At 44.6% G+C, this 27,277-nt stretch overlaps 1 protein-coding gene across 2 annotated transcripts; it reads right to left on the bottom strand.

The window, feature by feature from the left end:
* Window positions 1-322: 322 nt before the first annotated feature.
* Window positions 323-23,148, bottom strand: VGLL3 (vestigial like family member 3). Of its 2 annotated transcripts, none has more exons than XM_058800110.1 (4): window positions 22,948-23,148; window positions 13,746-14,001; window positions 7,355-7,912; window positions 323-1,018 (listed from the first exon to the last, which is right to left on the bottom strand). In XM_058800110.1, the coding sequence occupies exons 1-4, from the start codon at window positions 23,026-23,028 to the stop codon at window positions 975-977; spliced, it is 939 nt and encodes a 312-aa protein (XP_058656093.1). In that variant the 5' UTR covers window positions 23,029-23,148; the 3' UTR covers window positions 323-974. The 2 variants fall into 2 exon arrangements, with proteins under 2 accessions (XP_058656093.1, XP_058656094.1); XM_058800111.1 differs by having other exon boundaries at window positions 13,746-13,998; window positions 22,948-23,069.
* Window positions 23,149-27,277: the final 4,129 nt, after the last annotated feature.

Raw genomic sequence — 27,277 nt, 5'->3', positions numbered from 1 at the left:
AGCCCCATAACCCACAGAGAACTGTGCTGAACAGCTTCAGTGGATCATAGATGAGGCCCATATTCGTGTCTGATTTAAGAGTATTTGGTCCATTTTGAAAGAATGGATGGGTGGGAAATGCAGTTGCTGTAACCTCAAGCTTTGCTCTATGCTAAAGGTGTTTGCAAGCTTCTGACAGCACAGCACAAAGGCACCTGCAGAAGCAAGAAAAACAGAACCACTTTTACTACAATCTACCACCAGGAAAAAATATTTGGCTGAAACTTCAGGTGAGAATTATACTTGCTTAAGCTAGAACAAAAAGGACAAAAGCATCAGAATCTAGTAATGTGGAAACAAAGAGTTTAGCTCTTTAAAAAGAAAAGAAAGATAGACATTTGAGGTAACAAACAAAAAAAAAACCAAAATGCACAAACACATCACAGACATCTAAAAATAGCATTTTATACATTTTTGCCAGTGCTTCTCTGAGAGCAAGTTCTTTAAACAGAACTTAACAATTTTACAATTTTTTTTAAAAAAATATGTCATCCTAAAATAGCCCATCGATCCTTACCCAAACTTTCTGTATTTCTACAAAAATAGATGCACAAAGAGCTACAAAATACTGTATTCCTGAAAGAAGGCGCACTGTAGTCAAGGGAGAGTCTTTTTTTCCTGACTATTGAGACTGTTCATAAAAATATCAAGCTGAACAAAACGAAACACTGTTAAAGGAGCAGAAAGGAGTTAGGTTGCCCAGCTGCAGCAGGCTCAGATGAGGAAAGAAAGAAAAGTTAGGTTTCTGGTTTTTTTCCAACTCTGTGGGACCCATAAACAGCCTTACAAATAAAAGGCTCAATAGCAAAACCAGAACAGTTGGCTCTTCATCTTCATGTGTGTCCTTTGCTCCACGCAGAAGGAGTCAACCACTGCTGTATCACCCACCCAGCTCTGCTGACTCCAGCTCTAGCTGGTCTGAATTTCTCTGCACCTCAGAACCAAGCAGTTTCCTTGCTCTTGTCCTGATGCTGTAGACCTATATTTCAGAAAAGAAAAAGAAAATAATTAATATCAATAAATATTAGATTAATAAATCAGATGGTTTCTTCTTCCCCAAGCAACTAAAGAAAAACAAGTTTTGAATTAAAAAAAAAAAAAAAAAAAAAAAAAAAAAACAAACCCCACCAAATGACAATTTAACAGTTTAAAGGACTTGTTAGCAACAGGGTTACTGCTCCAAGCCTTTTGGTTTATGAGGGGTAAAATTAAACCATATTGAAATTTCATTCTGGCTCAAGCATTTCAGAAATGGTGATAAAATTCCTGCATGCGCTTCCTTGGCTTGGGCTCATGTGGAACATGGCATGGAGTGAAGAAACCCCCCCTAAAGGTCTGCATCAATTATCCAGTCGGCAGCAGAGCAGAATTTCCAGGCAGGGTCCAGCCACAGACACCATCTCCTCTAGAAAATGCTGGGACACTTCAGGATTTCACAGTTTCTGTGGTATTTCACCTCGCAGAGGAGAGAGGGAAAATGTTCCTGCAGCAGGCAAAAAATCCCAAATAATTTCACCTACAGAGTGCAAGATTTCCAGCCAAGAATGGCTAGTGCTTCCACATGGGAAAAATTAATGGTTTTCAGCTTGCATTTGTTATGAGTTCCTCTAACATTTTCCTTTGTAAAAAAGTGAGGACTATGTAATAAATGTGGTGCTATGCTGTGGCTCTAGCATTATAGACTTGGAACCTGCACTATAATCTGGGATTTCTCTGCTCCAGAGGGATCCAATCTCTCTGTTCACACCTAAGAGGGCATAAACCCCAAATGCAGACAACAGAAGGGCAGGTGCAGATTAAATGTCTCAAAGAAGATGCACTCTTGCTCATTTATAGGGAAAGTAAAGGACAGAGATGCAGGCACATATTTTCAGAGGTAGAAAGGCACTCAAGTCTCAATGATTTAAAACTGGTCCTTTGATGTTTTGAGGGGAGTAAATCACATTCCATGAAATGAAGGTACATTTCCCACTACAAGTCATCATTCTTGCTATGCAATGTACCCAGGCACCTGACTTGCTAAGAATTTTGGGTTAATTTCACCACTAATGTAAATAGGTGCTCTGTGATGTTGTAACCACCAGAGCTCCGTGTTCATGTGATGTTTAACCACGTGCTAGGCATGGATCTCATTTCCAAAATCCAATCACACACTGAATATGAAGGAAGACCCATAAGTTTTCTGAAAACTTACAGGCAGGCATGGAGGGTTCAGATCTGACAACTACCTCCTTGCTTTAAGATTATAAGCAATTAAATACTTAACGATGATCAACATTTCAGAGCTGAGCTGCACAGCAATTAGCACTCACATAAAAGATGAGAGCATATGGCTCTATCCTTGTGAGGATTCCCAAGCAGGGTAGAAACACTTGTGTGTCCAGCAGAGAAGAAAAAAGGAAAGCAGAGCCCACAGTTGTGGTGCCCAAACCTTGTTTAGTGCTTTCTGCTCCATTTTGTGTGCACTTGTACCTGTTTCTTCAGATTGGAAAAATTGGATATCCTTCAGCTAGAGCATGCCTATAAAAACATGTTCAGGGGCTCTTTATTCAATGAAGATGTCTCCTTGCTGCTTAAGAGCTGTTTGTTTCCCTGGCAGCATCATACACAGCCATAATGAACTGCTGCTCCCTTCAAAGCTCCCTCAAAGCTAGTGATGACAATTTGGGGCTATTTTTCTCTTGCTACTTACAATTTTTTTAAACAAAGATGGCCCCCACCAAAAAAAAGGAAAAACAAACAAAAAAGTTAGACAGCAGAAAACTTTCAGAGCATAAAGAAGCCATTTAAGTTCACCAGTGGGCCACTAAAGGACACCAGAGGCCATGGAAGCCTCTAAGAAGAGGAACAGGTTATATGGCTCCCAGCAGCTTAAAAAAAATGACACACACACGTGTTTAAGAGATCTTCCACCTGACAACAGCAAGTGGTACAAAGGGAATGCCTAGCTGAACAGGCAGGTATCTTTGCAAGGCACAAAGAGCTGTAACAAGGAGATTTAAGGTATAGCTACAGACTCTAAAAAGCAAGAGAAAACAATCCAAAAAAACAAAGTTGTCCTATTTACAGAACTGAATGTGGAACACGTTCCATGCCTTCTCCTCACTATATTCCCATCTCCTTCAAGGCAAGGCCATCTGCAGTCCTAACACAGAATCCAAGGCTGGCTGCTCACCCAGAGCTCCCACCTGCAGTGCTTTCCCTTCAGCAAGGAAATCCTCACTTGCACTGCATGACCCAGCACTGCCACTCCAGCAAAATCCCCTTCCCTGGACCACCGACATTAGAGCTAATTGTTCACAAACATTATGCAGGTTCTGTGGGAACATCTAGGCAAATTTAATGAGTTGTGACAAACTTGTGGGATGTGTGTGAACACAGACAAATGTGCAGAGGGGATTGGACAGGCCCCTCAAACTCCAAATTCAACATATGCCACTGACAGGCATTTCCAAAGTGGGATTTTCCACAGTAAACCAGGACTAAAGGATGCTGATTAATTCACCTAAATTTGAAGTTATTCACCGCAGTGTGCGTAACTTTCTAGTATGAAGAACACACACCTCAATTTTAATAGATTTACAGCCATCACTCATGCCAAAGTCTTGCTCTGCTTTTAGTGTGCTGAGGCTGCAGGGAGCCTCCTCCAGCACATGTGTCCCACAGCAGGACAGGATATCCCTGGCAAGGCAAGATGCTCTGCTCTCCTCCTGCGGACTGCCTGCAGCACGGCCAAACCCCAGTGGTCACCTGGGGTGCAGGACACCTCCCACCTGCTCCTGAGAGAAGCACTGATGGCTACAACCACCAGCAGCACTGAGAGACAGGAATTTCCCTCCCCAGCCCCTGGTCTGAAGTGCTGGATGTGGCTTTGGCACAAGCAGGAAGCTTTAGTGGTGACACTGCATTACAGCTGCAGCCCTGAGCCACAGGCAGAGCTGGGGACAGCCCAGCCTTGCTTTGCTTCACACCAGCAGGACAAGGAACTGAGGTATAAATCCAAACAATCTCTGCTTATTCCAACATGTTTATATCAATGCTTGACATGAAATGTACTCTTTTATTGAGCACTGTAGCTTGTGCACTTTGGAAAGACACTACACACCAGCAGACACAGACCTAGCAGGTTTTAACAGCTCTTGATGCAGACCAGCACTTTCTTTAATTGCACTTGGACTGACACAGAAGCTTCCCAAAGGGTTAATTTGCAGCCTACAACGTGAGGATTAAGCCACATTTAACGGCAATCAGGTAGCTAAATACTCCTTCATCCCCTAAAACGGGACCATATAAGTTCAAACAGATGTGCCAGACAGATCAATAGTTTGTCAGCTCTGTGCTGATGTCCCACACAATGTGTTCTGAGCCATAAATTCCCAAACTACACCGGGCATGCAGTGGGAACCTCCTCCTAACCTCTGGAGTGATTTGGCATCATCCATTCTTGAGATGGATTATTTGGCTTGGCAGGGCAGAGATGCAACAATGTAGCTGGAAGAGGGTAAGATTACAGCCAGCCTGCCCCGATCCCAACACCATCATTCCACATAATTCAGCATGAGGAATTCTGCAGATGTTCCTACAATACATGTGACAGTAGCACAAGAAATGTGGCCCGTGGTAAGAAGAGGGAGAATCAGTCTGTGAGTGAAGGACTCCAAAAGGCAATGTCCAGGTACAGACCAAATGAACTTTTTTGACATAAATCACCTGAAGCTCATGGAATCTGACATATTGACAGCTCCACAGGTTATTTTCTGCAGGGATATATGAGCAAACACTTTCAGAACTGACATATTCTTGCCACTATGTCCTTACCCTCCTCTGGAGAAAGCACTTTATGTCACTAAAAGCCAATTCACTCTTCCAGGCTCTTGAGTTTGTAGCCTCTCGCTTGAGATTGCTCTTTGACATTGGAGTTGAATGTAATGAAATGCTGTGTGATGTGGAGATTTATCCAGTATAATCCGCTTTCCCTCAAGTGCACATGAAGCAAGTGCTGGATGTGACTCCATGTGGCACTCGAGCAACCCCTCCTCTCCCCACACTTTCCCTGGGATGACTCTGCTGGATGTGCACACAAAACCCTGAGGCAATTAAGCTCCCTCTTCTCTCCATGCCTCCAGTGCCTGTAACCAAAGCACTTGTCTCAACTGCACAAGCTAAAGGCAGGGCTGAAAGGGGAGCTCAGCCTTCCTGCCCTTCCCAGCAAAGGGTGAAAAGCATGGGAAAGATGAGTGTGCAGGGCAAGTGAGCAAGTAATTGCAATGTCACAGGTTTCCACTACCTGCTGTGTACCAATGCTTGCACCCTTGTTTCCAAAACTGGGGCTGCCTAACAGGGTTTTGCTGCTGTGTTTCAGTGTTGTGGCCCTTTTGAACAACTAGTTCAAACTAGTGAGACAATGGTCTGCTGAGATTCTCTGTTTCTTCAAACCAGTCACACATCTCCCCTTTTTCTTTTCCCCCACAGGAACTCAGACTAAAACCCACACAACCAAGCACAGGTCAGAAGTGAACAGCTCAGATCCTTCCCACTGTCTCCCACACTGAGGAACCAAGTGACATGCAAGGCACTGCCAAATCAGCATCCTGACAAAATCAGCACCCAACTGTACCCCTCCACAGGGATTCTCACAAGGAGCAGGCAGCACCAAGCCAAAGCTGTGTCTGCTCTCTAAGGCAGTGCTAGGACCCAGTCCTTTTTGAGGTATTTGCTCTTAAAAAACAACTCCCAGTCTAGGCTGGACTTGTACCTAAGCCAGGCAGAGGCTTCTCCTCACTAACAATTCCTCACACAGTTCTCTGTTCCACCCCCAAAAGGTGAAGCCAAACACCAGGGCCCTGCAGGTGGGGCTGGGTCCAGGAGGGCTTGTCCCTTACACCAGTGACAGTGACACTGCTCATTCTTCAAAGAAAGAGGCTCACTCCCCTTATGGGGTTTCTCACAAAGGAAAAGCTCAAGATCCCAGCCTGGTTAGTTTATCATTCTGTACCCAAAAGCATAAAATATAATTGTTGTTGTTTTGCTTGTTTAGCTAGACATGTTATTTATATATAAATTGTTAAGAATACTGATAAGCTTTTTCTTAGTTTTATTGACATCAACACAGCAAGTGTTGTAGTATTTAGATGAGATTACTGGTTACAAGTTGCTTTAAAGGGAAGAGAGATTTGAATTAGGTTCATAGTATTTAATTTTTAAGAAACAGCCCTTTTTCTGCATCCATTATTTGCTCTCCTGCCCACTAATCAGTCAGGCAAAGAAGTGCTTCTCACACACTGAACTAGTCAGAGAGAGCTATCAAAAATGGAGACAGATACTTTAAGGAAAAGGGAACTAAGATACAAACCTAGTGTTTCTTTAATCAGATAACATACTGTCTTTAAGAAGTACTGATCTGCAAGGATTGCTGCTGGTGAGATAAATATCAAATGGAAAAAAGGAGCCCTCAGTGGGGGCCATGAGCTCCAGGATGGATGCACTGGGAACTGTCAGTCACCTGATGGCCAGAAACTTCAAACCCTGAGGGCTGCCAGACTGCTTCAGATGCTGAGGAGAGAGACTGCCACTCAAAGCTCACAGACACAGATGGAGTTCATGCTCTGCACTTCAGACTACATATTCTGCAGTAAAAAGGATTTAATTCACACACCTCTGCCTACACCCTAGAGAAAGATGTTTAGATTGATGGAAAGCTCAGCTCAATCAGCACCTCTGTTCTCCATGTAACAACTGGAAGGAAACACCGAGATGTTCCACCTCAAGATGCAGTCCTCATGCACTGCAAGTTGTTAGTTCATTGGAGCTAAATACTGGTAGATGCACATATGAACCAGCTGAACAAACTGAGAACTTCCTCATGGAAGCATAACTAACATTTTCCAACAATATTTAAATAGAAAGGAACAAAAAAAAAAATTGTGAATTGTTCCACAACTCATCTAGCTTGAATGGGACCAAGGTCTCTCAGCAGAAGGCAGGGAGAGCTGCCCTGACAGCAATTACAGGAGGGATTCCCACATGTGTGGGAATCATTTGGACACATTTTTGTTTAGTGCTTTCTCCTCCATTTCACATGCACTTGTCCCTGTTTCTACAGACTGGAAAAACTGGGATATCCCTCAGCTAGAGCACGCCTATAAAAACATGTTCAGAGGCTCTTTAATCAATGAAGATGTCTCCTTGTTGAGAACCAGCCCTGCTTCAGCTGCAGGGAGTTCATGTCTGCTCAAACAAGTCACAGACCATGACAACAACAACAACAAAAATTACAAAAAAATTAAAAAAAAATACAGAACCCAAGCCATCTTACCTGTATCAAACCCAAAGCTGGGCACGATGTCCACGGTTCCGTGGAAGGCTCCGGCCCAGGCTGAGGTAGCGCCGGCGGCGGCAGCGGCGGGCTCGGCCTTGGCGCCGTCGGGCTGGGCCGCGGGGATCCTGGCGGCGGCGGCGCGCACCGAGGGCACCAGCAGCGAGCCGTAGCGCGGCTCCCGGTGCTGGGGATGGTGGTGAGGATGGTGATGGTGGTGGTGGTGCACGTGGGCATGGTGAGGGTGGTGGCGGTGCACGTACACGTCGTGCATGTGTGCGTACGAGGGGCTCACCTGAGACGCTAAGGGGTAGGGCCAGGCCTCGGCGGCGGCCGGGGCAGGGGCTGGGGCAGTCTGGTGCAGGCCGTGTCCCGGCCAGCTGCCGGGCTCTGCTGCTGCTGCTGCTGCTGCTGCTGCTGCTGCTGGGAAGGTGCCTGGTGCAGTCACGGGGAAATCGGGGTGCACGCCGCTCAAGCAGGGGGGAGGAGGAGGCTGGTAAGAGCTGGTCCAGAAGGAGGTGGGGAATCCGCTCCTTTGGCTTGAAATCGTGGAGCTCTCTGGTGGGGAGAAAAGAAGGGAAGCGTGACTGAAGCTGAACGACACACCACAGAATAAAAACCCCACAATGAACAACACATCCCAGAAATCAAAACCCCACAACCATTTGCCGCTCTCTGAAGTTTGGCTGAACTCAAGCTTCCTTAGTAAATACAGAATCACTGGACATTTGAGATAGAAAATCTTAAAAAAATCAGAGGACGACCCTTCCTATCTCAAATGTCCAGTGATTCTGTATTTACTTAGGAAGGGTCGTCGCTCTGATTTTTTTAAGATTTTCTAAGTAAATACAGAATCACTGGACATTTGAGATAGGAAGGTTTGTCGCTCTGATTTTTTAAGGTTTTCTAAGTAAATACAGAATCACTGGACATTTGAGGTAGGAAGGTTTGTCGCTCTGATTTTTTTAAGGTTTTCTAAGTAAATACAGAATCACTGGACATTTGAGATAGGAAGGTTTGTCGCTCTGATTTTTTTAAGGTTTTCTAAGTAAATACAGAATCACTGGACATTTGAGGTAGGAAGGTTTGTCGCTCTGATTTTTTTAAGATTTTCTAAGCCTTCCGATGTTTACGTTCTTGTAATGAACTTTCTCACATGCTTCACGGAAATAACTTGTTGTTTTGCATTCTTTTATGGAGGAGGAGAAATTCGATGGACTGTTGGTTTGTCCAGTGTCATTGGAGAGGTGGCACTGTCACCCTCCAATCCACTGTCACTTTTGGAGATCTATAAATGTTGGAGTCAGAAAACAAACATCCCTTTTCCTTCACCTTGAGAGCAGAGGTGTGTATGCTCGTGTTGTTTCATTTCCTATAGTGACAAAGATTGTCTAGTCCAATTCCCCTGCTCAAGTGGAGCAGTTGTCTAGGACCATGTCGAGTCAGATTTTTTTTTTTGCAGCCTTTCAAAAAAAAAAATCCCCAAAAGCAACAACCAGCCTAAAAAATCCAACAAAACAAAAAGTTTTCTTGTATTCAGATGGAATTTCCTGTTTTCTAATCTCGGCCTGTTGCCTCCTGTTCTGTCAGCAAGCATTGCTGAAGGGAGCCTGGCTCCCCCCATCTTCATTCCCTCCCATCAGGTTTTCACATACATAAGATTCCCCCCTCAAGAAGATTTTTCTTCTTCAGGCTGTAGAGTCAGAGACCTCTGAGGATCTTGGTACAGAAATTGTGAGCAGATGCTAACTCCTGCCCAGACTAGAGCACATCATTTGGAAAGGCAGCTGCTGTGGCTGCAAATGCTGCAGAGGAAAGAGAACCAGCTCACACTGCAGAACAGGAAACATTTGGCTAAAAAATACCTGATTTTCTCAAACTAATTGCATGCTTTGATGGGATAAAGGTCATATCTAACACAGCTTATGTTATTCCTTCATAGAATATATCATGATGCCCTCTACCCAATAGGATCCTACAAGCAGAACCATCTATGTAGCTCAGAAAGGTTTTTGTCAGAACTAAAAGACTTGCTGCTTCTTACAGCTAGGGCTCAGACTATATTTAAATGGATTCCAATACCTCTACATTATGAAATCACATTCTAAAAATTCCTCTTTTGAAGGAGCAGTTAGTGTTTTTGATGTGTAGCAAAGTATTGGCTTCTCCATTCTCACAATCCTCTTGCCAGCTCATGCTAGAAAGTACTGCTTCATGCAATATTTCTCAACTCCAATAGGATTTTTTTTTAGTGAAAGATGGAAACATAAAAATACAGAACTTCACCTCTGATGAAAGAACAGTCATAAAAACAGCCTATGGAGAAATAAAGCCAGGGAAGTTTAGCATTTGATGAGGCGAGGAATCCTCTGTTCCTCGTAACTTTTGTAAGAGTTTTTTTTTTAAATCACCTTTTGTTTTGCTTTGTTTAATAAGCAGCTGGAATGAGACTTGGGTGAAGACACCATTGAGAATGAACAGATTCTTCAAACACTCCTGCCTCTGAACTTTGCTTATACAAAAATATTTTGGAAGTAAAAAACTTGAAAGCGTTTTCTGACTGCATCACTAGGACACTCGTGTCTCTGTTTGAAAATCCATTAAAATCATAGAAATTTTTCCACACATCAGTTGGCTTTGATTTAGGCAGTTTTTTGAGTCTGATTAACTTCCGATATTGGAAACAAACTTTGCAAACATACCACGGACAAACGTTGTGGATGCTTCGTGCCAAAATGCTTCAGAGGCTGCAAACTTATCTGGCAAGCTGCACTCCATGGGTTTCTTCAAAAGGCTGGGCTGCTTTTAGCAATGTATTTTTATTGCAATTCATGCTTGAAGACTACAGAGAGCTTCAAGCATATTACAGAAGCCTCAGCACTCCTCCAAAATTGGTATTGTTCCTTGTTTGTAAACCATTCCTTGTAAAAAGGGATTACACTGAGATGGAGAGTATGTATGGATTGTGCTGTTGGCAGCAGGGCTGATACAAAAAAAAAAGCAAACTTCATGTCCAGTCTGTTGTTTTCCACACTACTTAACAGAAGAGCATAGCCTGACAATGCTCTGCCAGTATTCTGGAAAATTAACCTCTGTAATTGAGTTTTTGAAAACTATCTGGCTGTTATCTGCATGGAAAAGCCCTAAATCCAAAGCCCTGCACTTCAAAAAAGCACAGAAAACCACAAAGTATCTGCAGGACAGCTTTAGTAACAGGAGAGAGCACTTTAAACCACAGAATCTGCCAACGTGAATTCATCCCAGATTGCATAACAGCTTGGCTTCACCAGTCATGCAGGAGGTCCAGGCCACAGCAAACAGGTTTGGTCACCTCCATTTTTCAAACCTGTGCATGTTTCACAAAGCCATCACTGCTGCCTGACACTGCCAGGGGCCAGCACCCCCTGGCACCACTGAGTGTGGCCATTCCCACTGGGAAAGGTCAGTCCTGCCACTGGACACAAAGCCTCAGCCCATGTCACATAAAGGCTCAGCTCATGTCACACAGACATGCAGGAAAATTTCATCCGCCCCGAGTGCCCAGGGATACCTGGCCTCTATGGAACATGGAGAAACAGCCATGTCCACACTGCTCTTGAGAAAGAAAAAAATAAAAATTCAAAAATCTCTCTGCTTTCCATGGCCTTTCAGGAGTCATTTAACAACTACTGCAGTCAAATACTGCAAACAAATACTGCATTTAACAGATACTACAGTCACCACTATTTCCTACCCCAAATACAGGGAAGCAGGGACAAGGCAGCATCCCAAGGACCACAAAGCTGTGGCTTTGTGGTGTTCACGGTGGCCAACCCAAATGTTCACAGCACACACTGAAAACACAGCAGAAGTACACACACTGGAAAGGAGACAACACATGGAGCTTTCTGTAGCACAACATCAGCTCTCACTTAAGGCAAGAGGAAAGAAAGTAAGATAGAAAAACAACCCAACGCTTTCAGCAAGGAAAAGCATGTTGATAAAAATACCATTAAAGTAATATTAGTGTCAAGGTATCATTAGCACCAGCACAAGAATTCAGGCAGCTACACCTAAAATTCAATATTCACATTACTCAAGCCTGTCATATAGAATTGTATTTTATAAAAAATCAGTTTTCAAAATAATTTTAGCCCAACCTGATCAACATGCAAATGATAAAAAATTCCTCTTTTCAGAACAACAGGTTCTGTTTTTATATATAAGCAAAATCCCTCCTCAAAACAACCAAAAACCCCCCTGCAATATCACCTTAAGGATAAAATCAGAGTTTGCATTTTTATCAGAACACCTTAAAAATAAATAAGAAAACAAAAAAATATGAAAAAAAGTCAAAAACATTGCTAATCCCTCCTTTCTTATAGATAAAGGAGAAAATGCAGCAAGCTGGGGAGCCAGCTCACACACTTTCCACTGAAACCTGCATCTCCCAAAACAGCTATTGCAAAATGAAATACTTTCTAGCTTATCTCTGAGTAAGAAATTGACAGCAATTCTGACTACCCATGAAGGTTATTTATGGAAGAACCTCAAGCTAATGGCAATTTAACTTCTTTAGGTAACAGGACACAAGCTCACATTCATGTGCTGGAACTGAGCATCTCTGATATTGTGCATAAACCAGAAGACCAAGCTGACAGTGTTGCTCCTTCCATCTTGCTTTCAAGCAGGAATATTTCAGAAACCCATTTGGGGCTGACAAAAGCTCCTGTCAGCTTCTCTCCTCTGGAGCAGCAAATGCTGTCAGCTCCAGCAGCCTCCCCAGGGACCTCCATGCCCCTCCAGCAGGTGCAGGGATGGCACAGGGCTATCTCCTTACTCTATTCCCAGAAGATGTTCAGGACATGCTGACCTCCATTCCCCACTGAGGGCATGGGGCACACGGGGTCAGGGGGCAGCCTGGCTGGAGAATCCTCACACCAGGCCACTCAGAGCCCTCTGGGGATGGCTGTGAAGCCACAGAGGGGGACAGGGAAAAACAACAGGGTACGTCTGAGGCCAAAGGGACAACACACGACTGCACCCACGGAACATCCCCAGGCTCGCTGAAGAGGGCTTGCTGTGGGCATGGGGTCTCTGGGGACTGCCTTGATCCTGTTGCTAAAACATTTATAGCCTGTCTGGGCCATTTATAAACGCTCCAGTCTCCTTTTTAGTAAGTATAGGTTCAATCCTGCTCTCAGTCGAGTCAACGGAAAATTTCCCATTAACGTTAATGGTCCCAGCTCAAGCCATAAATTCCTCCAGCTCCCCAGCCACTTGTGCTGACCTTTGCTTAAACTTCCTCGGATTTGTCATCATCCTTCTGGAAAGCAAGTTCTTCTGTGCTATTTTTCTCTTCACAGTTGTTTCCAAATATCCCATCTCTCTTAAATACCTGTGGCTATCATCAGTGCAGTCTCACCTCCACATCACTCATTAGGAACACCACTGCTCCTGCTCAGATCCCACCAGTACCTCTCTCATCAACCCAGTGTAAGGCCATTGCTCACCATTACTCATTCGCTTAGGCTGCACCCCTCTGCCAGTCCACGTAAGGATGTGATCAGAAACAATGCAGCTGTGAGGATTTTAAAAAACACCCAGACTGGCACATACAACAAAATGGAAACAGCATCTTATTGCCACGCTTTTTCCAATTTGGAAGTCTTGTCTGTAAGGGCTACCTAGTTGTCTCTGGCAAGTTCTGCTTCTTGTCACACCAATATATATAAAGTATTTAAGCATTTACGTGCATAACAAGAGGACAGCGTGGTTACTCACTGTGTTAGGACAGCGAGTAAATGCCTCACAGAACCTACCACATTTCTGCTCCCTGCGTGGAGGCAGAGTAATGTCATGGCCATTTTACACCCAGCAAGCCATAACATCATCTGTACCTCTCCCACAAGCAGGCTGCAAAGGAAAACACCACATGGCTGCAGCCACAGGAGCCAGGGCTTGCCCCCCAGCCCACTCCATCCCGTGCTGCCTCCTCCCCGCCTGGAAAGCAGCCGTGGACAAATCCTGATCACCTGGCAAAGCCACTCGAGAAGGCTGCATAGGTTTCCTTCACATCCAAGGCCAGCACCCCAAACAGCTTTGCTCTTGCCTCACAGGCCAAGTTTCACACTTGGAGCTAAAAAAAATAAAGCCTCCAACCTTGCAGCAGACGTTTGTGAAGCCCTCTCCCTCCCAGCCCCTGGCAAAGACAGGATATGGCAGGAGCTGGAGATGCCTGCTCCTTTCATGCCTTTGGCTGCTTTCTCCCCTTTAACACCTCAGATCACTCAACCCAAGAAGCTCTTCCACTTCCAGAGAGCAGTAGAATTTCAGCTGCAATGCAAGGTGTGTTACTGCAATGCAGCCCGAGTAAGCCACGCCACAGAGAGCGAGTTGCTGCCCCTCTTACCTCTCCACAGAGGATTCAGCCCTGCCTTGCTCTTGGAAAGGGCAGTCTCTGAATTGAAGCTACTGGCTTGGCTCAAAGCTCGGGAGAAGTGTTCATCCACCACTGCACCAATGTCCCCCTGGAAGTAAGTGAACAGCACACAGCGAGAGCTCAGGTACTCCATCTCGGCAGGCTGGTCTTTCTCATCCTCCTCTTGCTTGCTGGGAAGGCTCACTTCCAGAGACTCCTGCATCTTGTTGTACACAGCTAACTTCTTCTGGGATTAGAAACAAGATAAACAAGAGATGCATCAGTGATGGCATTCAGCAGAAGCTCAACTTATAGTTTCCTTAACAAAAAATAACTGAATACACAGATTACTCATTTTGTAAATAAATTTGGACTACCTGGATACTTCACACTCTCATTTCACAAAGAAGAGAATACCAGCACCCACTTAAGAGTCGCTATTCATCTCACACAGATGGACCTGCTTCTCAGGCACGTTTCACAGCCACAATTTATCAGCACCAGCTTTCACTCAATACTTTCAAAAGAAAGCAGACAGGCTCTAACAATTCCCTCCTGATTCCCACCTGGGGAGGATATTCCATCAGTAAAGGCTGCAGAGGTCAAGCCCAGCCCCGCGGAAGAGTGGCCAGATACACAGCATGTGCATTTCACACATCCAGCTGGGCAAGCACCAGGTTTCTCTGGGCACACTCCTCCAGCTGAGCCCTCTGGGTTCCCCACACTTACTGCTGAAGCTGTAAAGGTGGGAGAGTTTCCTGCTGCCTGAGAAATTTTCTACTGTATCACCAAAATCCACAAAATGCATAAATTTTCACTCACTGACGACAGAATTTTTATCACAGGAAGTTATAGCTTGGGGTGGTGACTGGGGGCTGGGCTGGTCAAGGGTTTGAGAACTTGGTTTCTTGGTTGGTATGGGGTGGTTTGTTGTTGTTGTGAGGTTGGGGTGGAAAGGGTTTCTTTCCTTTATTCTTTTTTTTTTTTTTAACACCCACTTTTGGGAAAAGGGAAAAAAAAATTCAAGTCATAAAAAATTCAACATGTGATCTGGGGGAAGAGGGGGATTGACAAGTCCGCAAACACATGCAGAAAAATCCACCCCAAACCAAAAACACAGAGAAGCATATAAAAAAACTAAAACCCTCACAAGCCATCTGTGAATGGCTATTTCAGAATATTCTCCCTCTCTCTCTCAAATCAAACCTAAATGTCAAAATAAATGTGTGTGAAGATCCATTTTGCATAGAACATATTTTTCAGATGTTCCACTTTACAACTGTTTTCACAGGGAAAAAACCTCTCCCCTCAACAGTCAAGCTGCAGGAATCATAGCTTTTAGCTAGCCAGCCATTTCCACAGCTGACTTTACACACAAGCACTTTCAGGAACCCAAAAACAACTACAGTCCATATGCAGAAGTATTTCATAGCATTCCTACAGAATTACAGTTTGACTTATCTTTAATGGCTTGCTTGGCAACACTCTAGCGCCATCAGAATCTCTTTAAGTTTATGGCTTTTTTACCCTTTTTCTGAAATAGTTGTGTAGAAAAAGTCGAACAGCTACACACTCTATAAAGTTTCATTTTTACAATAAATGTGCTTGTACAATTTAGAAATAATTGAAAGTAATTTTCTGACTTTGTGTACCATCAGTACATTTAAATTCAGTACTTTCTAAAATCATACAATCTGACACAAATTCTCTCACTGCAGTACAAAATAAATGCTCCGGGGCAAAGTCTTAATTATGAATGGTTATTTTAAAAAATAACTGTAAGAAAGAGCTATTGACAAGTGGAATTAAAACCTACTATACTTAAAGCTCAAGGCAGCTTAAGCAACGTATCGGACATTCCAATGGGTTAACTGATAAATGTGAAGCAGCTCAGTGATACCACTAATTCAGATGCTGTTGCACAAACTGCAGTGAGGGACACATGAAATTTCATTTCAGCTGGGGACACCCAGGCAATAGCCTGGATTTCCAGTAAATCTGTGCTTCACAAAGCAAAGTTATACTGTGGCTCAGTTTAGCACAATATTACTTAGACTTTTGGGAGAACCGTTGGGATTCACTTATAAAAGTAAATAAAATAAACAAAAATACAGAAACGGCAAAATAAAGCAGTCTCTAGTAAAACTAGAACTGCTAAAATGAAACAGTCTGAGGCTGTAAACATATTTTTGAAAAAGCAGAATTTGGGGTAACCTATGCTTTTTCTGGAAGTGCTTCGTGCCTTCTGTAAAAAAACAAACATCTCAGGAAAGTTCTCCTAATATTTGTTACCCAAATGCTTACTAGGACATCACTCAAATTGAACTTCATGGTATTGCCTGAGTAATCATAGACCCCTGAGACCTCAGTAAGACAAAAACAGTTCTAGCAACACTGCACATACAGGAGACACGTGCACTGGAAACCTGCAACGCATCCACCTCGGCGACTTGGCCATTCCTGAAACTGCACCACAACTCAGATCCTCTTAAAAATGCAGGGCAAGTGGCTGGGGAGGGTAATTTTCTCATTCTTGGTTTCTCTTAGGCTTTTTTTCCTAAGTATAGACAAAGTATGAGAGAGATCCTCTAGAGAAATCTCGACATGCCAGACCCCGAACAGAGGCAGCAGAGGTTCAGAGCTGACTCCCATCCCTACAGGTGCTGGCACTGATGCTGCAGCTATGCAGATGCAGACACAAGCACGCAATTACAGACAGACACACACCGCTAACACAGCCCCTGGCTTGACTTGGTGATCAGGAAGGAAGTCTTCCAATGTTCCTATACAGGGACTGGAGCTCAGGAAATTAAAACTTATCTCCAGAGTGGCTTCTCTGCGCAGGAATGTTCCCCCTTCCACAGCTTAAGAATCTAATTCGTTTTCCATTTCAACTCTCTTCCCTCCCCTCCAGTCCACGGACAGTCATTACAAGATGCTCTGAGCACTTGCTCCTTTCAAAACCACCAAATCTGACCTTTTTAATGTAAAAAAAAAAAATTCTAATGCACTAAAAAAAAAGATAGGACTGATGGAGAAGAACAAGGCCTTATGTGAGGATTATGTACAGCGCAAAGTTGTGGTTTGCAGCAAAGGATGAGAGTTCTAAATTAAAAGATTTTTCAAAACAGCAAGCCTGTAATCAGACACAGATCTAATTAATTTGCATTTCAGGAAGAAATTATCAGCCTGTAATTGCAAAACTCTTTAAGTGAGACACTACAGTGAGAGCAAGTTATTCAACAAGTTTTCCTTCTATGCAATGTAAATACATTCTTTACACTGTATACATCGTTTGACAATGTGAGGGGTTTTTTTTTCCCCCCAACTCACCTAAAATACTCTGTTTGCATATAAATTCCCTAATTTTTGTTCTGACCTTAAGAATAACCGCCTGGCAGTATTTTTGACTGCAGTTTTGTGAGTGGAAAACTATGCAAGACCATCAGCTGCGAAACGAATTTGTCCCACAATCATGGGGTGTGAGGGAACAAAAACAAAAAAACCCACAAACACCGGGGTAGGTTTATGGTCACTAACCTCAGCTAGCCCAGTTTAACTTGTCCTTTTTCATTTGAACAGTTCTAGCATATATTTTAGCAGCCAATTCCATATGTAAGTTGTTTACAAAGTGTTTCTGACCAAACACAGTGTTATCTCTGGTCAAGGTTCAGTACTTTAATATATTCATGAAATACACCTCTCCCTTACACTAGAGACTGATATTAAACAGCCTCTGAAAAACAAAACAAACATCCAAAATCTTCTCTTGCCCAAGACATGGGATACAGTATTTAAATTCAGAATACAGAATTTAAGTGGAAAACAGGGAAATCCAGTGTCTATATCCCTTAGATAACAGACCCTAGTTCATGGCTGAAACAGCACGATCTCTGGATAAATTGAGCTGTACAGCCCAGGCTGAATTCAGCTTCAACCAACGTTACATTATTTTTATTTCATATATTCACAAACAAGCAATTCCAAAGAAAATTTAAAACTTTCACTTCAAATCGTACAACAAAAGGAAACTGAAGGCCAACACCATACCACTGTTGATATGGGAATATTAAAAAGGAAGTTTATTCTAAACAATCATAATCCTGTCTTTCTGAACTAGAAAACAAGAAAAAATTAGAAAGAAAAAACAAGAAAACATTTTGTCCAAAATCTCACACAAAATCCTTGCCTTGAAGATTTCTGTTATTTTCTGACATACTCTACCCAGAACCAAGCAAAACTGTTCTCATGCAGCGAAATGTTGGCCACATTAAAGCCTGTGGCAAAAGTCCAAGTGACTTCAAGGGTCCCGGGTCTCACCCAGAGTGTCTGGTAAAAATGTCAGAACATTCCTCTTTGCAAATCCAAAAAAATTCACTTCCAGCACAAACCAGTTAGTAGCCAGCAAAGCAACAACATAAAAACAACCATACTTTGAGAGCAGAGAAGGTTTTTACTTCAGCCAAGTTTGAATCAAAAATTCAGGCCAGCTCTTACTTTTCACATAAACTGGTTGCCTTTTCCTACAATTTATTATCTCCATACATGCCACCATACAGCATATGGTCCTTTATGCTCCCAAGCATGGAAGTCTGGTGTGCCTGTGGCCACCTGTTACAGATTTTCCATTATGAGAAAAAGAACAGGAACCAAAAATAAAGAACAACTACGCTGAGGAAACACTATATGACCCTACCCTGAGAAAAAGGCTGTCATTTGACATAAGCTTCTGAGAAGGAATTCCAGCAACAAACTCGAGGCAAATCCTCAGACAGCCCTCCATTTGTGGAGCTGTCTGCCAAGCAGGCTCCTCCTGATAACACAGAAAGTATTCAAGGAAGGAGACAATTCCAAGCAATCAGGGCACTGAATGCTGGGCCTGAAAGATGTGTTTGTGGCACTGCCCTAAAAACATGAAACAGTAACTTCTACCCACATAAATGAGCAAGGTGAGAGCTTGTTTTCAGCTGAGCCACTGGATTTGTAGAGGCAGAGAGCCTGGAAGTCTTGCTGTGCTCTGCTGATGGAGGGAGGTGATGAAAAAATAATGAATTTATACACCTTTTGCTGTACATGTAAACAGAGATGTACCCTAAATCTAATTTTATGTAGCTAGAGGAAGATCAAGTAGAATTTGGTCCCAGTCAGAATGATAGAGTAAAGCAAGCCAAATCAGTGATGTCTCGTGGGATTGAACCAAACAAAACCAACCAACAAAACCTCATACACAGGGCAGGACCTAACCCAGGTCTGACACCCTGTGAATGTGAGAGGAGATGAGTTATATAGGTTACACAGCTTCCAGAGAAATTAGTAGAGCAAACAGCAAAGGAACAGCCCTGAGAAAGAATCTGAACTGCAAAACTTGGATGTGAAGCCATGCTCTGCTGTTACCTGCCATTAGACACTGCAGACATAAGCAGCAGCATAAGCAGTATAACGAGCCCATCCTCAAAAGCTGGGGACACATGGTGCAAAGAATTTCACTGAAAAAACAAGTTACAGTATATGAATTGGGGTTTAGCCACAGCCAGCTGACACAGCATCAAATGTGACCTGTCCTTGTCTGCAACTCTGTCAGTTTGGAAGGAAGAGCCCAGTTAGTGACCCAAATTGCTAATGAAGACAAGGCCTTATCTGGACAAAGCCTGTCTACAGCACTGCCAGCAGAAAGTCTGACTCGAGCATATCACAACTCCTTATGCAAGGCTGGATTTACCAAGGACAGCTTTGGCTTAGATGCTGGCTTGCCTCTACATACCATGGAGAAATTCCAAAACTACCACTTACTGTAAGTTCCCCTTCCAAAGGCGGTGTGTTAGTGAGCCTGGCTGAGCCCTACCTGAGCCTCAGCCCTGCAGCCTGCTGTGCCCAGCCTGTTGGGACAGGACAGGCCATCCCTGTGCGCCGGGAACACGATGGGATTCTGCTCCAATTACGTGTTCCCGCAGCCTCTCCGAATCCCGTTACACCCATCCCTCACCCAACAGGAAAGCCAAAGCTCACTGTTCCAGCTGCACAGCCCCTCAGCAGCGTGGACAGCAAAGAGCATTTTAATGGTGCCACTCGGCAGGGTTTCACCCTGACGCCTGCACACTCCCCACCAGACACAGCAACACGTTCGTGTCCTAACACCGGCACACGCTCGCTCCGTCTTTTGGCAAAGGAGCACGGAAATCCCGAGTTATCTGTAAAATCAGGGCCACACCCCATTTCCATCAGCTCATTCTGGCACCATATGAGCATGTGTATATCCGTGTTTCGCTTACTTCCCTCCAGCAAGCACCCTGGACTTGAGCAATCTCAAAGATCTAAGGTGCTAAGCCTCCGCTCCCATTAACATTCAAGAGGAATTCAGGCTTCAGTCCACTAAGAGCTTTAAAAAAAGAAAAACAAAAAACCCCATCTAAATCAATTTGCCAGTAAGTCCTTTCCTGGCTAAGGATGGGTGAAAGCTACATTTCCAGAAATTCTGCCTTTCTGTGCAAGGCAAAAATCAATCCCGTGCTGATTTTAAGGGCGGAAAAAACACAGACACAGAAATACGGGAATAACTTTAGTGTGGGGAAACTAAAAAGGCACGATGGACCACCCCCTAAAGTTACAACACTTCTGCACAACCCAGGTGCACGCTAATTCATCATTTAAAAGCAGTCTGAGACTTTCCATTAAAAATAAAAAAGGAGACAAGCATTAGAACCCACTTTGTCCTGCTGCAGGCACTTCCCCTGACCCAAGGAAACACGATGGGTTTGGCTCTCCAGAGAGATCCCAGAGCCCAGACACTTGAGCTCCACAGCTGAAGAGCTGCTTTGCTCTTTAAAGCTCACAAAACTGATGTCCAAAGCACAACCAATTACACATTTGAGATGGCTTTACTACAAATACCTGCAGTGGAGATGCACAGGCTTTAGTCAGAGTGACACACATACACCTCCTTGCCATGAGAAGAAAAGGAAAGCCAACAGCAGCAGAGCATGGAAGAGCCTTGTCTCTCAGAAAACAAACTGAAAGACACCAGAGTAGTACAATACCACTGAGAAATGCCTTGGTGGAGTCCTCGGATATTTTGAGGGTGAGCTCCGTTTTATCATCTCCAATGCAGAGACTTATTTTTAAGGTATCCCACTAATCCATCTTCCCTCACTGTTATTTTTAAACCACAGATTTAATTCCAGCAAAGAGGAACATTCTTTACAACGGTCATCATCCTCACAAAGAGTGCAAGAGCGTTCTACATGTTGAACACATGTGTAAGAACCAAAACCCTGGCAACAGATTCTTCATCTTTTTTTGTTACGTTCTCTACCAGTTGATTAAGCATCTCTGACAGGACAATTCTGAAGGAACAGAGACTTGCAAAATGTCATTATTCGTTACCTAAACAATAAATTTTGATGCTTGAGGAGTTCACGGTATGTTTTCTTTTTGTTTTTAATTTAGAAAACTTTGGATTCAGAAAAAATACACAAACCACTCTAAAGTTAGCAGCTGTTAGAAGCAGAGGGTGCAACACTTTCTTCAGCAACAACAGCTTGGCTTTTCAGTCTGGCATCCGAGCAGCTTGTGAAGACCCTTCAGCTCCAAGTGTGTCAAGAAAAGCAGTGCAACCAGGATTCATCAAATTAAATTGTCAATAACATCTAGGATAGCCATGTTTAGAAAGCTTTTAGATGGAAATGTGATATATGGCCAGCTCAGGACCTGCACTGGCTTATCAGAGCTATCTACGTTTCTTGCCTTGCTTATCTACCTCCTCTTAAACAGCATAACCCCCAAGAACTCAGCCTGTTTAAAATAAAATTTCAAGAAACTTCAGTGATCATTAGGGTGCCCCTAGAACATTTCATACATGGCTCTGCTTTTGGAGGAAGAAATTTCATACCTCTGCTTAAAAATAAAAAGCACAGCACTTGAACGTGACACGGTCATTTAAGAGATTTCCCCATACTAAGTGTTCTACAGTTCTGGAAGAGAAATACAGACATCCACTTTCAGAGTTAAATGTCAGGAAGTTCAGCAGAGTTTCAATTGCCTTGTTCTACTGCTAGGTCTGTCAGTCAGAGAATCAGGCTATTCGTTTTTATCTATTCATTTTCCTTCCAAAGCACACAGGCTGTGAACTGGACCTCCAGATACCCAAATACAAACTTCCTAAGTAAAATCACTGCACAGATGGAAGATTTGCAAGCTCTGACCAAGATTAGAGAAGAAATAATAGCAAAGGCACTCTTCAAGAAGCAGAACTCACAAGTTTTCCAGAGCTCGAGCTTAGAGTGAACATGAGCAACCTGGACAAGTTCACTGGGGTATCATTTTTGCAAACGGGCTCCGTCTCCCAACAAAAAAGAAAAAAAATCAGCAACAGACGATTGGAATTTTAATGTTTTAGCCCATACTCGTGTCTCCCAGGCAAGTTGATACTAGGGGTCACTTCCCATGTACGGAGAAAACAATCTTCATGGATAATAATGATAAAACCTTATGGAATGCAGCAACAACCAAAAAATGTATTCTCAGATGACTACATTAGGGCCAAGTCAATATTAGTCCCACTTCACCCACGCACTGCATAGTCTAAAAATGCTGTCAGCCCGATAAGAATTTCCTGATTCACTTAAAAAAAAAAAGAAAAAAAAGAAAAAAAAAGAAAAAATACAACATCTGATCACCAAATTCAGCTGGTGGAAACTCAACGCAGACGATCCTTCAGGGGATGCGCGGCGGTGCGGTGCGGTCCGCGGGGAGCAGCGCGGGTTCCGCCGGTGTGCGCGCCCGCGGACCGCGCCGGGCCGGGCCGGGCCGGGCTAAAGCGCCGCTCCGCGCCCGCAAACGCGGCGAGAAGGGAGACCCAGCAAGGAAGGCGGACAGAAGTAGAGAGGAGTAAGGAAATAACTTTTCCCTCCTGCCCCACGCCAGCTGAGCGAGCCAACATCCATCTGCCAGATGCAAGAATTTGGACGGGGAAATGCCTTTTTCTGGTTAGGAAAGCTCTTACCAGGCTCCGCTGCTCCGGGGCACCCTCAGCAGCTCCCCGCATCTCCAAATCAGGCCGGGGGCTGCGGAGCGCATCGCGGGCTGGCCGGAGCGGAGGTCTCCGCCCAGGGCAGCCAGCGATGCGCCATGCACCCGCTGAGGGAGGGCCTCCCCAAAAAACCCCGCACCTCCCAGCCCTGCCCTCCCCGCCGCTCACCTGCGCGGGCGCGGCCAGATAGCGGGGCGCCCCGCACGCCGCCGCGCCGGGCTGCTGCATGGCCACGTCCGAGCAGCTCATGGCCGCGGCCGCCCCGCGCCACCGCCGTCTCCCCCTTCCTCTTCTTCCTCCTTCTTCTGCTGCCGCTGCTCCCGCTCCCCGGCGCGGGGCGGCCGCGGTCGGGCGCCGCGCAGCCCCGGCTGCCAGCGCATCTTCGGCGGCCGCCGCGCCCCGCGCCCGCACTTATAGCGCGGCGGGGCTGCGCGGGGCGCCACGGCGGCCGCGGCGGCGGCGGCGGCAGCGCCGCGGGGCGGGGACGGCTCCGCGCCCCGCCCGCCCGGCCCGCGGGCGCGCAGCACCTGCCCGGCCCCGCCCGCCGCCGGCCCCAGCCGCGGGGTGCCCTCGCTCCCGGCTGCGAGCGGGCGGCGCTCCGGTGAGCTCCGCTGGGGCAGCTGGAGTAGGTGCCACCTGCATGGGCCGCGCTCCAGCTCCCCAGGATCCATCATGGAAATTCTTCTGGGAGGAAGGAGGAACCTCCGTGTTCCACAGGAGGAACCTCCGTATTCCACAGGAGCATGTTGGATGCAGGCTGAACTAGCCCGGAGTCTCTCTTCCCTCCCCACATTTGTATGTTTAAAAAAAAATTTTTTTTTTTTTCAAGTGTACTTCTCAGCTTGAAAAATAGATGGAAAACTCGGATCTGGTCGTAATGACTTCAGTTGTATTCAGATATTTTCCTGGCCTACCTCTGTGTGCACATTTCTGCCAGCGAGCTGCTCTGCTGCAGTGCTGTGCTTGGACGCTTTCGATGCCATTCCTCACATGGAAAAGAGTATGCCTTGTTAGCATTATCCCTGCTTATGAGCCTGGGAGGGATTTACACTTGTTTGCTCTTGTATTCTTCTCATCAGGTCTAAAGTGAATTATCTGATTTCTCTTTTTCACAAAATTTGTTTTGAAGTTTACCTATATTTAATAGTGGCCAGAAATTGAAGCTTTTGATCAAAAATTCTACATTTATACTCTCTCCCTCTCTTTGCATGTATATACACACAAACACAGATACATCCCCTTGGCCAGAACAGTTAGATGAATACACAAGTTTAAAATAGCTCTGTCTGACCCCAGGAGAAAGTGTATCTTCAAAACATTCAAACTGCAATACTGTGAGCAATGATCCAATTTCCTGCATACATGTTTAGTTGTTTGTTTTTTTTTTTCATGTTTTGTGCATACAGATTTTAAGGTAGCTGGATGCTTTTTAACCAGCACTCTGATAGCCTGTTCTTGCTGCATTTTGTAGATCCATGTGAATGGACTCCAGCTGAAGCTCTCACCTTTGCAGTCACTGCAAAGTTTCTGCAAGGGTAAAATGCACTTGCATATACAAAATGCAAGGGCTCCTGACTGGCTTCTTTGTCAAAACAGAAAATCCAGGTGCTGATTGCTATCTGCAAATCTCTGTTTGATCGCTGCGAATTCGAGAGATCTGTTTCCGCTCCTTCCCCAAGGCAGGACACCATGCCGCTCGCAGGACCGCAGGCCGGCAGTCCCGAGCACCGCCCTGCGCCGCTCGCTGCTCCGGCCCCCGGCCTGCTCCCGCTGCTGACCCGCAGGGCTTCGCCGCAAGCACACGGCCAGGCTCCTCCGGGCGTTCCTCTGGCCGCCTCGCCTCCGCAGGACTGCCGGCTGTCCACCCTGCACATCCTCCCCGGGAAGCACGGAGGATTGTGAAAAACGTTTCCTGCTTTAGGGAGGGCGTGCTCAGCACCGTGCTGTCTGAGGTGAAACGCTCTCACATGCAGCGAGAGCAAGGCCTGCTGTCAGTTTATAAAAAACGACACCCAAAAAACCCCGAACAAAACCCTCTTATGCTTAATAACACTGAGAAAACAAGCCTGTAAAATCACAAATAGAAACAAATTCTTTCAATACCAATTGATCATTTTTAGGAGAAAATCCAATATCGGCCCTTAAAGCAGAATGGACTAAAATAGAAAATGATTTATCGTCTATTATGTTAATGTGACACATTGAAGTGGGAGTACATTAGTGATCATTTTTCACCCAAGTACATGAGGCATTTGGAAGAGATTTATAAATGCACTAACACAGAGATCACTGTTTCCACAGAATGCTGAAATGCTCCAATATTCAGTTAGCACACATTTCTTATTATCAGATCCTGACAGGATTCCTATCAGATGCCTTCGGGCATGGTACAGTGGCATGATGCATCCTGTCAAAAAGCAGATCAGGACCATTATCAGGCAGATGTTTGACTCCATGCATCATGTTACTCAGCCAGTGGCACACTGCCATTGCTCAAGAGGATTTTGACATGATACAGTGTGCCAGTGCTGTAGCACAAAACCACCACGTTCCAAAAATAGGGACAAATTCACCTCTGGCATAAGCAGAAGGAAGTGCAGTGACTTCATTAGATTTGCATCTGCTTATGTCAACAGTGAGTTCGGCTCACAAATTTATATAAAAAGTGGTAGGTGGCTGCATTTTCAGGTATTTGTTATATTGTTTTCTACTCCCAGCATTCAAGCATCATGAGACAGCTGGGGTGAAAGCGCCACCTTTCTCAGCTCCTTCCCCTCCACCCCACAAGAAGCAGCATCAGATTTCCATTTTTAACAGTGTAACAATACCTCAGAGTACATAGAGGGCCACTCTTTTCAGAAACTTGGGAGGTTGGCGTTTGGGAATTTCACAAGCAACAGGAATTTACAAAAAGGGAGGAGAGAGGATCCCTGCTTTCTGCTTCCATAATATTTCTCCACAGTAGCTGCAAGTGCTAGGTGCACAACAGCAGCAAAATAAACTTTGAGTGGCAATTAGAGTAACAGTAAAAGAATGACATGAAAAAGCAACCAGGATGAAATGTGAGGTCTGATAAGATTTGGAGACTTCTTAAAAGGCATTGTAATTTATTGTTGTTCCCTTTCATCACTCCGGAATGAAAAGCACAGCTTGCTAATGCAGATGCCTAACACCGACAAAAGAAGAGAAGGGGAACCAGCTAAGGTATGACTGGTGTGAGATCTTCTTTATAGAACAGAAATATCCCAGCTTTCTGCCTCAGTCTATTTCTTTAGTGAGGAAAAGGACTGATTGCTTCTATTTTAAATAAAGTTCATTCATGTTTGCTGTGTGTTCTGGCTTCTTATATCCGTCAGGGAACAACTGATTCTTGGACCAGCTGAACTTCAGTGATGCTAAGAGTAACCGGAAGGAATAAAGACCAGAAAAGCCTCAGAAAGCACTCAGCAAATGCCACCACCAAACATGACTTGGTACAGCAGCTATGTGGGTTGTAGCATCAAGGGAAAATGGCTTGTCTGATACTCTGGAGATCTGAAGGAGAGAGGAGTAGCACAGCAACGAGGCAAAGCAATCTGCACAGGCTCTTCAAGCATTCATTTACTTGTCTGCTCCCAGATGAGCCTTACTGTTGCATTTAGAGGTGCTCTTGCCCCTTCCACAGATCAGAAAAGTTATCTAGAGGTCTAAATCAATTCTGGAAACAGTTGCAAGCATCTCAAACCTTTTGAACAATATCAGCAGTAAGGGCCTTTCCCTCTCTTCTCACTACTATACAGTTATTCCCAAATATTTATTTGAGGAGACAGCTCTGTACAGTGAGCAGTCCCCCAGAGGTTACAGGCACCAAAACAACCCCTCCACGGCTGTATCCTATCCCCCTCCTCCTTGTTTCACCCTCTGATGGCATTCTGTAAGTATTTAAATCATTGGAAACCACACCCCAACTGTGGTTGGCGTTTGCAGGCAAATCCCCTTGGCTTTGCTGTTATGGCCTGCCCAACAGCCAAAAATACAACGTGCTAATTTTTCCTCAAGGAGACCAAATTGGAAGATACACATGGCATGCCAAGGAAATTCACACTAGGCATTACTTATGCCTTATGTATAAAGGAATAAGGTTAAAAACAATGTTTGTTCACAGCTAGCTGGGGATTCTCTGATGGGATGGACAATGATTTTTCTTTTTTCAAGAGGTCAACTTTGATGAAACAGCTTATTTTTTTGTGGACAACAATCAATCTTGGAAAAAACAAACAGTCTGTAAAGCAAGTTAAATTTCTGGTGAAATCTACCATCACACAAATTTCTAAAGGTTTCACACCAAACTGCATTGTACCGGGTAGCCCAGTTGTGAAGTCTGTCTTGACCTCAGGACTCAGGGAAGAAGAAGAGCCTCCCAGAAGAGCAGGAGGCAACAGAGAGCTCAGAAGCTCCTGGGCTGAGCTCTGTCTTTCCTCATTCCCCAAGGAATAAGCACAAGTTGTAGGCATTTGCT

Source organism: Ammospiza caudacuta, chromosome 2 (genome assembly GCF_027887145.1).
Source record: "Ammospiza caudacuta isolate bAmmCau1 chromosome 2, bAmmCau1.pri, whole genome shotgun sequence".
NCBI lineage: Eukaryota > Metazoa > Chordata > Aves > Passeriformes > Passerellidae > Ammospiza > Ammospiza caudacuta.
Note: the sequence above shows the minus strand (reverse complement) of the source record. Positions and strands in the feature narration are given on the sequence as shown.